This window comes from Crocodylus porosus, unplaced genomic scaffold (assembly GCF_001723895.1).
Source record: "Crocodylus porosus isolate Cpor-Errol unplaced genomic scaffold, CroPor_comp1, whole genome shotgun sequence".
Lineage (NCBI taxonomy): Eukaryota > Metazoa > Chordata > Crocodylia > Crocodylidae > Crocodylus > Crocodylus porosus.
The window spans coordinates 65,618,129-65,631,446 of record NW_017728918.1 but is presented as its reverse complement, the minus strand read 5'-3'; the positions used below and the strand labels follow the sequence as shown (position 1 = coordinate 65,631,446).

The following is a 13,318-nucleotide window of genomic DNA, read 5'->3' as shown; positions in this document are numbered from 1 at the left end:
CTGCCCACTTCCCCCAGGTCGAATATGACCCGTCCACCACCACCCTCTGAGTGAAACCCTTCAGCCAATCTGCAATCCATCTGACTGTGTAGGCATCAATGCCACAGTCGCCCAATTTTTTAATGAGGATGGGGTGCGAGACACTGTCAAAGGCCTTGCTGAAGTCCAGAAAGACTACAGCCATGGCAACACCTGCATCCAATGCTTTTGTGACCTGATCATAAAAGGCAATCAGGTTGGTCTGACATGACCTTCCTGTAATGAAACCATGCTGGTTGCCCTTGAGCAACGTTTCTGAGGCCGGCCCATTGCAGATGTGCTCCTTAATGACCTTCTCAAAGAGTTTCCCTAGGATTGTGGTAAGACTGATGGGCCTGTAGTTGCCCGGGTCCCCCCTCCTCCCTTTTTTAAAGATGGGGACCACATTGGAATATGGGCAACCTTTTGGTTTGACTGAACAGTCTGAAATATTTAACTGATTTCAGCAACTGAAACTAAGCTGACAGTTGGCTTGCAAGCAATGAAGCTGAGTAATCAATCAGTCAAGACTGAAACTGAATCTGCACACCTGAAGGATGTCTTGTCCTTGCATTTCTTGGATATTTGGGGTTGCTATGAGAGTTTCAAGTTTTTGAGTAATTTTATAGACTTTCTGTTCAAAACTTAATGAAAACTGGATGTTATAGAAATGAAATACTGTAACTTTGAAGTGGATAATTTATTTTCTGAGTTTGGGCTTTCTGACCTTGGTTTGCCCATTTTCATTTTCATTGGAGCTTTGTTTTGTGGATCTGAACGCCTGAGTATCTCCAGCTCTAAACTTTTATGTTGGATCTATTCCTAGAATTAGTAGCTCTTATTTGATCACTTTAGTTAAAGTACATTTAAATGTCATTTTCATGAGCCATCTGAATTGCACAGAATTTTGGACAGGCTGTCTACCATATTTAGGACTTTTTAACCTAGTTCAATACCAACAAGAAAGTTCAGCTTCTCTGTTTGAGTCACCTTGCCACCAATTTAAGATCTCGTTTCAGGATTTTGCACTGCATCATTTGCAGACCCTCAATTTGCAACTAGTAACAGGTGGCCCTGAATTTGATGCCAATGCTTTTTCATAGGCAGTCCGTCTTGTTTAGTAGAGGGCATGTGTGTGTTTGGTGACGTACTTTAATAATTGTGGTTTACACTCTAAAATTCAATATCTCATGTTAAGGATAATTAAAATGAATTTAATGATTCATAAGAAGTCTGAATGGTAGATCTTGCTTAGTATAATATACATGCCAAATTCAAGGCATGCCCATGGCAAAAAGTGTATGTAGCTCATGACTTCTGTTGCATTCTGAATTCTACACCACACTAAATCTGACTTATTAGTGCAAGGGTTTTCAATCATTTTTAATAAGTGTACCTCCAGGGGGGTGGCATGCGGCCAGACATGGAGCAGAGGTGGTTGGTGGCAAGCAGCTGGACGCAAAGTGCGCGTTTGGTGGGTGGCGACAGCACAGCATCTGTACGACAGTGGCAGTGCTCTGTCCCTATCTGCCCCTGTGTACCCCCTGGGACCTTTCAAAGTACCTCCAGGGGTACACGTACCCCCAGTTGACAACTTATGTATTAGTGCATTACAGGTTTTTCCACTACAGTAGTAAGCCCTCAGATTTAGATGCAGTAATATGTCTTTCATTATAGGTATGAGTAGCCAATTGCCTGTCAAGAATGACAGGGGAGGGTGCCGAGCAGAGACAGAGCACCACCACCCACCACTCTGTGCTGCCATCACCTCCCAGGAGTGGCAGGGTTGGGGGAGGAAGCTTGCCCTGCCATCCTCTCCACCCCCATCTGCCGGCACCCTGCGCCACTGCCACCTCTAGCACTGCTGGCCTTGTCCCCAGTACCCCCCCCACAATCCTCAGAGGCAGTGGAGTATCACCATGATGGTGGGAATGGAGTGAGGGGACAGGCCATCACTGCTGGCCTTGCCCCCACACTCCATCCCCGCTGTCATGGCGGCTCTCCACTGCCTCCAAGGACCAGGGCCAGGGTGGGGGGCAAGGCCAGCAGTAGTGACTTCACCCCCCTGTTCCATCCCCACCATCACAGCAGTGCTCCGGACTCTAACTGGTTGTTTTGCTAACCAGAGTGCTCCAACAGCATTATGGGCAGACAGATGGACTAAGCCCTTTATTATATAAGAATTGTCTCTGCTGTATACAGGCTATGTAAATATTTATGTCCTCATCCATATACTTCAGGTATAAATCACTTAAATTTTGTTGGAAAAGTCTGTTTCCATCTCGGCTATCATTGTATGCCACTTTCCAAAAGTTTTTACTGCTGGATAAGTAGCCACATCTTTGATGCTTCATTGGAGAGGTCTGTGCAATTCCAGATATGCCACTCTTAGTTATGTCTCTACATTGGTTGAAATAAACCCTCTTCACTTTCTGTACTCCATTGCACTCTCCTTATCCATTTAACAGTGGCTTCCTTACTCCACTTACAACAGTGCTACATCCTGTTGGCTAATGCTTATGTCCTCTCTGGTCCTTCATACAGTATGAGGGGTCTACTTAAAGCTGTTAATCCTTACTCCTCCAGAATTCGATGACAGATCCCAAGATGTTCCCACAGTCTTATTTGATCATCCTACTTTAAATTCTCAGTCCAGCTGGCATGTTATATTCTTTTATATTCTTAACTGTCCTTTTTCATTATTTGTGATCTTTTCCTGGCATCTTTTTCTGTTCTTGAACATGGGGGGATACAGGTCCATGTAACTTCACTAGGTCATGGGTGACTGTAGTTTCACCCCATGGGCTGTCCTCAGCTAAGCTCAGCAGCTGTAGCTAACTCCTTGAACCATGTGTTTTCCCTACATAAGCATCTCCCTTCTGGTCTTTGTAATGTGATGGTGGTCCATCAGATGGAGATGAAGCAGTAGAAGTATTGACAGTTGTCAGTGCTGTCACTTACAGGCTAAGACTCATCTCTCTCTTAGCTCATCAAAACTAGCTAGGAATACCTCGTAACAGGGGTACTCACCCCCTGGCCATTCAGATCCAGCTCACAAAGCTGTGTCATCCAGTCTGCTGGGTTCTACACAAGGCTGAAAATGTGATGGTAGGGAGAGTGATGGCAGCATTTATAGCTGCTCCCCTGCTGTTGAATTTCTAGACCCATGGAGAGCTGCATATGCCGGATCAGGCATGTGCAGCTGGATCTGGGCATGTATAGAGTGGGACAGCCTGGGGCTGAATCCAGGTGGCTTGCAGGGCCAGGGTGGGGTGGGGTTGGATCTGGGCAGCATGCAGCATAGAGTTGATATGAGTGTGCAGCACTGAACCCTATGTGGTGACCCCATAAGGGATCCAGCCCACAGACCAGTGCTGTGCTACTCATCCAGCCCATGCGTTGTGTGCATTCAGTACGATCCAGTCAAAAGTTTGAGTACCATTGTCTCAGATGATTGCTAAAAAAGTGAATTCTGTGAGGGAGATGGGCATTCATCCTGCCATGCTGAAAGCATGTTGGTCTGGATGTTTGCTTAAAAATGCAGTTTCTCCATGCCAGGTAGCTCACTGACTTCTCTCTAGTCTCAAATGGCTGCAATTGAGAAGATGGTAGCAAACCTACTCTAGCAAGATCTGGTCTCTATAGGTACCTTTTTTGTCACAGGTATGCAGACACTTCAATGAGAGTTGGACTCAGCTTGAGAGAATAACTGTGTTCTCATTCTCAGCTGACTGGCTGGGGATGAGGTGGCTGGGGTTCAGTTATCGGAGCTGGGAAGCAAGCTGCATGAAAGAAGTGATTGTTGTGACTTGCTCTGAAGAGAGAAGTTAGCAGGAGCAGAGGGGAGGAAGAGAAAAGGGCCAAATCTGGACAGACTTGGAGTAAGAATTCAACCTGTAAAAGACCTGACTGAGAGGGCTTTGGTAAGAAAGTGTGGAGGGTAAGCTTAGTTCAAGGCATTAGGGTGGCAGGTCAGCTCAGGAGGTGTGGAAGACCTTCCTTTTGTTGGTTTCTTCTGAGACTGTTGCTTATCAGCACTTTGTCTGGGAGTGCTAAAAAAAAGCCAATTGCTTGACAACACCTCCCGGAGGAAAAGCAGGCTTGATGCCTGAACTACTGGTAATTATTAACTCAAGAAGGCCTGGTCATAATAAAAAATTGTTATTAACTGGAAAACCCCTCACTGGGTTAGACCCAAGTGAGACAGCCAAGCTCATACTACTGTACTTCTTGGCTTCCTTTGACAAAATCAGTCACATGAGACTGCTTATTTGTGGCTATGTTCTGGCAGGAAGTGATGGGACTACACAAAGCCAGCTACTCATAGTCCTCTCTAATGCATGTTGGGATCTGTATTACTTTGTTGTTACTGATCGTGTTTCATAGTTTCATAGTAGCTAGGGTCAGGAGGGACCTGAACAGATCATCTAGCCTGACCCCCTGCCACAGGCAGGAATGAATGCTGGGTTCACAAGACCCCAGACAGGTGATCATCTAACCTCTTTTTGAATTTGCCCAAGGTAGGGGTGAGGACCACTTCCCTGGGAAGTTGGTTCCAGATTCTGGCCACCCTGACTGTAAAATATTGCCTTCTGATCGCTAACCTAAACCTATTCTTCATCAGCTTATTACCATTGTTCCTTATCACCCTAGGTGGTGCTGGGGAGAATAGGGCTCTTCCTATTTGCTGATGATCTCCCCTGATGAGTTTGTAGGCAGCCACCAGGTCCCTCCTCAGCCTCCTCTTGCCGAGGCTGAGGAGGTTCATGTCCCTCAATCTCTCCTCATAGGGCCTGTCATGCTGCCCTCTCACCAAATGGGTGGCCCTCCTCTGAACTCTCTCCAGGTTGGCCACATCTTTTTTAAAGCGCGGCGCCCAGTACTGGATGCAGTACTCCAATTGCAGCCTGACCAATGTCTCATGGGGGGGTGTATCACCTCTCTGGACTGGCTTGAGATTCATCTTTGGATGCATGAGAAGGTATGGCTGGCCTCGCTGGTTGCGGTCTGGCATTGGAGGCTCATGTTAATCTTGGAGTCAGTAATGACTCCAACATCCTTTTCTGCCTCTGTGCTTTCAAGAGGGGAACTCCCCAGCCTGTATGTATGCTGTGGATTCCTTCTCCCAAGGTGCAGCACCCTGCATTTATCTACGTTGAACCCCATCCTATTCTCATCTGCCCACTTTTGTAGTCTGTAGAAATCTAGTTGCAGCCTCTCTCTCCCTTCAAGTGTGTCCACCTCACCCCACATCTTAATGTCATCAGCAAACTTGGACAACGTGCTTTCAACCCCCTCATCCAAGTCACTGATGAAGATGTTAAACAGTGCAGGCCTGAGGACCAAGCCTTGGGGGACCCCACTGCTCACATCTCACCAGGCTGGGTACAACCCATCCATCACTACTCTCTGGGTGCGCCCCATCAGCCAATTTTTTACCCATCCAACTGTGTAGGCATCAATGCCACAGTTGCCCAATTTATTGATGAGAATGGGGTGAGAGTTAGTATCAAAGGCCTTCTTAAAGTCTAGAAGGTCTAAGTCCAGGGCGTATTTGATGTTCTTATGTAACTGTTAAGAGCAGTTGTAACATAACAGGCTGTAATGTAAGTAGAATTCCAGTGACATGCTGCTCTGTGTCCTTTTCACTCATTTAGACAGCACCATCTACAATTATTGCCTTGCATTTAAGAAATAATGAACCATCTGTTCTCGTTTAGGTTAAGATGTATCCAGGAAAAATGAAGTCATTCTAAATGAAAACAGAAAACATTTCAAGGAACTGGCAAGTGTCATGATTCCTTCCTGAGCTGGAGGCATCTACCTTATTGTAGCCAAGAAAAACAAGGCCTGGAGTCATGTTAATCCAGATACTCAGATTTATGATGGCCATAAAAAGTTTTATTTTCCATTGTAAAGAGCCTCCACCCAATCCTCCTTGGCAAAGATGTGGCTACTGCAGTTCCTTGTTTGTACCACCTGCAGCCAAAGCTATTGGAATTCTTTCTACTTGGGACTGAGCTACAATATTCAAAGTTGTAGCTTTAAAGCATAACAGCCCCACACAGAAAAAAGCCTTTAAATGAAAGACAGCATGTTCTCAAGCACTATCCACATAACATTTATGAGAATAATTAGTTCGCCTTTTAGCAGGAGGCACATTGTTTCACTGCTGGGCATTCTGCAATTACATTGTACCCTGGAACTATGCCAGTAATTTTGCATGGTGTGGATATTAATGAACAGCCGCAACAGGCGTTAGCCAATGCCTAGCAGGAGCTGAGCTTCTGTGCTTCTGTTCTGTTGTAGAATCTGAATACCACAGCTTCTGAATTAAAAGTGGAAGTTCTGCTCTTGTACATGAACCTGGCAAAAATGATTCTGTAAATTTTAAACATAAATACAAGGAAATAAAATATGTAGTGTTCAGTAGTGTTCCAGGGTTTCCTCTTGTTTACCCATATGCTTCTGTACAACATTCCTGACCTCCCTCCATGCTTATACCCTTGAACAGATTTTATTTCAAGTGAGAAGCTTCAAAACAGAGGATTTAACAACATTGGAAATGTACCCAAATGAACAGCCAGCTTTTACTGTATCACTGCTTCCACACAGTGGGAAAGATGGGAAGAGAATTCCCCTGAAATACAAATTCATCATTGTGAATAGACATCCCACAGTCATTTATGCTGTTGCCACACCTGGAACATTTTGGATTGCTTAGTGGGAAGGGGTAGAGTTTATTCTCTCAAAATCCTAAATCCTCTCTCTCTCCATCTTATGAAATACCTTGTTTTAAATAGCAAGCCCTATTTTCAAAACACCTAAGATGATTATGGAGGATGTAGTTTTTTTTCTACCACAGTTGGTAGCTGGGGAAATATATCCACACAAATATGTTTGGCATGCTGCCCCTGAACTTCTGCAGTCTTGTAAGCCAAGTGTTCTGTTAAAGCAGTTTTTGGTGAAGCAGGTCCAGTTCCAATTTCCCCTTCCCTGCCTGCATCTGAACCTAGATAGTAATGAAAAACAGATATGGGGGGAGGCTATGAGATGAAGATGGTCCCTTTGGAGAGATTTATCTTGCAACAGCTTTGCTCTGTGCAGCACCATTTCTGAGTTCAAGAAACAATGCTGAAAGAGGATTGTTTTGCAGAACTTCGATGACTGACTGTGGTTTCCAAGCATCAGAATAAATTATTTTGGTTATTTCTGCAGTGTGGCCTAGAGTCACAAGAGGCAGCACACCGATACGAGAGCACCCTTATCTCATAAAAATGAATGAGAATGACCAGTACTATCTGGAAGCTTGTCATCTCCTATCTGCTACCGCTTGGTGAAACAGTTTTGTGAGGATTAATTGTTTAGTTTGTAGTGATGGAAATCTGCATCACAACTGAAAAGGTCCTCTGTGTGTGCATGTGTTGTATAAGATAAGGAGTTTATTGATGAGTTTGCACGTGGGTTCCCCAGTTGTATTGACGCAGTTGATAGAAGCCACTCATGTATTCTGTCTTCTACAGTGTGACTTGGCATTCATAAATAGAAAGGGGTATACTTCTTTTGTACTCCCTTGTTTGGTTAACCACTGCATTAGATTCAGTGATTTTGATGTGGGCTAGTCTGGAAAAAGTTCTTCATGATCCTAGAATTGTCAGGAAACTGCTTTCTTTAGTCTTTTCTCTTGGACTTTAGTCTTTTTCTCTAGGACTCAATTTTGCCAAACGTTGTTCAGTGGTTAATGTTGACTTCCTGGATAGTGTGGTGTTGCCAAACCAGTTTAGCTACAAAAGTAACAAGCAGTTGTGATTTGTTGTTCCATTTCCATTGTTTCAAAGGGACCCTTATTTAATTTCACTGTTTCTGAGAGATCATATCATGAGCATGTTCCCAGGTTAGCAGGGACCTTGGAGACAAGTCCCTTCCTCCTGTGATTATTGATATAGCCATCCGAAATACTGACAGATGAAAGGAGATGTAACAAAGTCAGTTAGTCAGTGGTGTGGGAGAGTGGCACACCTTCCCACAGTGAATACAGGTCCACTCGTCATATGGAGGTTGAAGCATACTCTGCTTCCTGGATTGCCTGTGGGCCTCAGCCTTCCTGGATTGCCTGTGGGCCTCAGCCTGGGCTCTCTGATGGTTCTCTGCAGTAACTGCAGCAGCCTTGATCTAGCTTCTCCAGACTGAGCGGTTGTGGGCAGGGTTCTCTCAATTGTCAGTGGGAATGCTGAATTTCTTGAGACCTTGCTTGTTGCTGTATTGGAGCTTTGGCCTTCCTCTTCATCATGAGCAGTTCTTGAGTTCATCTGCTGAAGGCTGCACTCTATGACCATCTTGAGGCATGCGCTCCACATGTCCCATCCGACAAAGCCTGTGAGTGTCCAGCGTAGGCTTCATAAACTGTAGACTGGTCCTCTCAAGGATCTCACTGGTGATCTGTTGGTCTCAAGTGACTTCAAAGATTTTTCTGAGGCAGTGAAGGTGGAAGCTTTTCAGTCTCCACTCCAGCTTGGAGAACGTGACCCAGTTTTCACAGTCATAAAGGAAGGTACTGAGAACGCAGGACTGATAGACAAACACCTTTGTGTTCAGGGTTAGCAGCTTGTTGTTCCAGACATGAGGTAAGCTTGTGAAAGGTGACAGAGGCATTGCTGATTCTCACATCAAGATCTCTATCAAGGCTAAGTGAGCTGGTAAGAGCTGAGCTGAGAAAGCAGAAGTGATCTACACTGTCTGGAGCTTCACTATTGACGTAGATTTTGGGTGGGATGTTGGTGCCCTGCAACATGACAGATGTTTTCCTGATTGCCATGCCAAACTTGCTGCATGCATCAGAGAACTAGTTCATTATGATCTGCAATTCATCAGGTGAGTTAGGGACAAATGCAACATCATCTATGAAGAGCAGATCCCAAATAGAGAGCTGGATGACATGCCTTTTGTTCTGGAATTGTCTCATGTTTAACAAGCTGATTTGGATAGTGTGCCAGATCGATCATTTCCAGAAGTATACTTGAGAAGGATAGAAAAGAGGTTGCCAGAGCTGGTAGGTGCTAAAATGCAGTCTTGTTTCATGCCACTATAAATGTTAACTATTAAACTCAGAAGATTTTTATTTTTATAGTTTCATAGGAGCTAGGGTCAGGAGGGACCTGAACAGGTCACCTAGTCTGACGCCCTGCCACAGGCAGGAATGAATGCTGGGTTCACAAGACGATACTGGATGGCTACCTTCATTCCGTTGTAGAACACCTTGAATTGGGAGAGCACCTTTTGTGGACAGCCAGTTTTTGACAGAATCTTTGTAACAGCCAGTGATGTTCACTTGAGCGCTTTGCCCTTTCGGCCGTTTGGACTCACCTGTCTCCTTTTGAGTCGACAGCTTGCCTTCCAGTAAGACAGTTTGAAGGGTCTCCAGGGATTCTTTCCTGCCACATCTTGTTGTTACTAGTTATTGCTGGGAGGCTGTTTTTGAATCCTGCCTCTGTTTGTTCCTTCCTTCGGCTCTCTTGCCTGGACTTCAATTTTGGGGCTCCACCTTCTCTACACCCTGCCTTATGCCTACCAAAGATGTTGCTCCTGACTGAGGCTGAGACAAAATCCACCTGCCATGGTAGTGGTCTTAGCCTTTATCTAGTCACAGTCCTGTTTGGACAGCGTACCATCCTGGTTCAGGCCTCACATTAGCCTAGTTTGCTTTCCTATTTGCCCTGGGATGCCTTACTCCCAGGCACTCTCCCTTTCTTCCCAATGGCCACTTACAGCTTCAGACTCTCCTCCCAGGTTCACCACTGTCTCAGTCTGCACCAGCTGCATCCTTGATCTACGATCTCTTCAGAAGTAAGGATTCAGGCTCTACTGAGCCAGCTTTATCAGGGCATTCCCCCTCCTGGGGTTGCCACCACTTGCCGCTGTTGGGGCAGTTGTTCACTCCTGGCTGCTTCAGGCCTTCCAGAGGACTCACTTTCAGTCTTCCCCAAATGTTGGCTGGTGGGGTTTTTATTCCCCCTTACGAGGGCTGGCTGGAAAACCGGTGTCAGCATACAGCCTGCTGGTGCGGCTGAACATGCCAACTCTCCTGGGACTACTTCTGCTCTCCTCCCTCTGGTCTCAGTGTGGCTTGTCTTCCTGCAACAGCCTCTCTCCCGCCACCTTTGATCTTCAACAGTGTCCTGCTGTCTCTGCATCCCTCTCTGCTCTTGGCTGAGAGGTAGGTCTTGGTTCATGGCAGTGTCCCTGCCACAATCATGTAGATGTCATTCCTGCTAACAATGTTGAAGGATTTTTGTAGGCCAATGAATGCTACATAGATGTTTTTCACAGCTTTTTTTCTTGCAACTAAGGCAGAGTGAAGGACATGTCAGTTGTGGAGTGTCCAGTTCTGAACCTATAGGGGCTCTCAGAGTAGACTCAACAAGAGCTTGAAGTCTTTTCAGCAGGACCCTTGAAAGCATGTTGCTGATCATGTTGAGTAGAGATATCCTTTGGTAGCTGCTGCAGTCTGCTCCGTCCCCTTTATTTTTGTATAGAGTAATTATCTTTGCCTCTTTCAAATTCTGGGGTTATATGGCTTTCTTCCCAGCAGGCACAGAGAAGTGCAACATGTTAGCTTTCTCCTCCTGCCCCCAGGAGTTCCAGAGATACCTGATCAGTGCATGTTGCTTTCCCAGGTGCAGTCTCTTTGATAGCTTTCTCTACATCTTAGAGTTGGTGTTTGGTCCTGCTTCTGCATTGTTGGAATCTGGGGAATGGCACCTAAGGCAGTATCACAGATAATGGTATCCTTTGTTAATGCTCAGCCCATTAGTCAAGTTCTTTTTGCTTGTCAGTCAGGATGGTACCATCTTTTGCGTTCAAGTTTGCAGTCTTTTTACAAGTTGGACCAAGTATCTCTCTGATTCCATCATAGGTACCACAAAGGTCCCCTCTTTCAAAGGAGTTCTGAATCTTTTTCCATGGGTCTTGGCAATACTTCTGGGCACATTCTCAGGTGGCTTTTTGGATCACAGCCTTGGCTTCTTTGAACTCGAGATTTCTAGACTTAGTTGGTTGTTGAAGTAGAGTTAAGAGAGCTTGCCTTTTCTTTTTTGTGATGGGACCAGCAAACATTCAAATGCTGAGAACCAGTCAGGTTGTTTTTTACCTTGTTGTTCCAAAGACATCCTTGGCAGTAGCCAGTGTCTTATTCTTGAAATTTTCCCACAAGGTGTCAGAGTATTGATGTGATTGATGTGTTAAACCTCTGACTAATCGAGCAGAATTATAGGGAGTTGGTTAGCAAGTAGTATGTGGATTTGCTGCTATATTATGCTTCATTTTACACTCTTGGGGTATGGTTGTGGGGTGGGAGAAGAGGGGAGTGCCTGTTTAATAATTTTAGCAGGGCATTAGATGCCCTGTGTTGAGGGTGAAATCTTGGGAAAGATACTATTCCATGATTACACTTCTGCTTTCAGTTGGAAAATATATCTCTGCTCTGTGTGGCAATGCTTCTCAGATGATGCCTGTTTGCAGTGCCAGGAATGGAATTACCAGAGATTCAGCATACTGGAAGGGAACAGATACTTATTCAGAAACCAAGGAAAATATAGCTGCGCCTTGTAATATTTGTGCCCTCATCTGAACACTTTCTACACTAGAAGTTGCATATTTTAGCCTTTGTGGACAAGCTAAACATTCCTGGTGTCAACAGTACCCTTTTTTAATTTGTAACGAGCTTTGACGCATTTGTAGCAGGTGGTGATGTTTAGTTCATTTGAATTTGTGGTGCATAATACAGGTAGGTGGCTTATTCCAAATTTGTAAACAACATTAATAAGGGATTTGCAGATAAAAACCTCTGCACATTGTTTGTTAAAGCCATTTTCATATTTTTGAAGCAAATTATAACATCTTGTTATAAGATTTAAGTGAAAAGCCATACACACTTGCACTGATTTTCTGTCTCAGTACCTCATATAGTTAAACTGCATTGCATAACTGTACAAGGCTTAATAAATACATATCTACACTGTGAAATTTTTCTTGAAGCCCCAACAGCTGACTTGGCAAGCAGTGTGAGGGGAAGCTTGGCACAGAGCTTAAGTTGTGGGGTCAGGTTGTTCAGCAGTGAAGTAACAATGCTTGAAAGGGAAAGGTGGTAGAAGCTACCCCAAAACATATCTTGAGATGTACCCTTAAAATCTGTCTGTCTCTTCTATCTCTGTTTAATTTAAGTAGATTCCCAAGTTTTTAATTACTATATTTTCCTCTTTTAACTGCAAGGGAAAATTCTGTTTTTACTGATTACATTACTTAAAGTTTGGGATTTCAGTTAAATTAAAAATTTTTAGGCTTGATGTGAAGCAGTCCCTTGTATTTCAGATGACAACTTTGTCCTAGTATGATTGTTCAGTGTTTCCTAGGATTTAACTGTATGTTAAGGTGAGAACTTCTATACATGAATTGATGATGCATCACTAGTTCAGGAGTTTCCTCTTGTCACTTGTAAATAATCCTATTGTATTTAACATTTCAAATCAATCAGTCAAATTTAGTTTATTTATTGGTATAAATCTGGAACAACTACACTGAAGCCAGTGAAGATGAATCAGAGTAACAGTGATGAGAATTAGACCTACTAAGGGCTAAGTAAAGTGAGCAGGATTTGCAGAAATCAGAGTCTCAGTTTTAGTTGTCTAGATTTGATTTCTCCTCTAAAATTGAGTGTTAAATATTCTGAGAAGTAACACAAGTTTAAATTACATTAATAGAGAATCGTTGGAGTTGAGATACTATGAAATAATTTAATACGAATTCAATTCTTTATAATCTATTGTTTCTTATTGCAGTTTTTAACACTGATAAGTACTTTTCTGAAGCTTTCAGTTGGAAATGAGAAAATTACTTGTAAGAGATCTGCTTGCTTAAAATCATAAAACGCTTGCTGAAGTAAACGGCATAATTTTATTTAAAGGACCATATGAAATGTTATGAGAATTCAAGCCAGAGTTTTGTTCACTTTGCTGGCTGCAGTATTGCATTGGTGGTTCATGTTCATCTGGTGCTTGATTGTGACTCCCAAGCCTCTTTTGGTCGTGGTACTAGTGAGTGTAGCATTACTGAGCCTATAAGTGTGATGTGGGTTTTTTTCCCCTGAGGTGGAACACCTTGCGTTTCTCCGGATTGAATGCCATCAGGTTTTCATCTGCCCACCTTCCTTGTGCTGTATTTGTATTCCATCACTCTCATCCCCATTCTTTTGAGGTAAGCTTGTTACATAACTGTTATGCTTTGGCATTTCAACACCCATGGCATT

At 43.9% G+C, this 13,318-nt stretch overlaps 1 protein-coding gene across 2 annotated transcripts in view; it reads left to right on the top strand.

The window, feature by feature from the left end:
• The window catches only part of UBE3D (ubiquitin protein ligase E3D), a 168,164-nt gene that overhangs the window by 84,630 nt on the left and 70,216 nt on the right, over nt 1-13,318 (top strand). Inside the window, exon 9 of one of the 2 annotated variants that reach the window (XM_019537674.1) lies at nt 5,739-6,419. The exons of the other annotated variant lie outside the window; for it this stretch is intronic. Coding sequence (XP_019393219.1) covers nt 5,739-5,763 — 25 coding nt within the window. The 3' untranslated portion in view covers nt 5,764-6,419. Of the gene's footprint in view, nt 1-5,738; nt 6,420-13,318 lie in introns of those variants that run through there. 2 annotated transcript variants of the gene reach the window in all.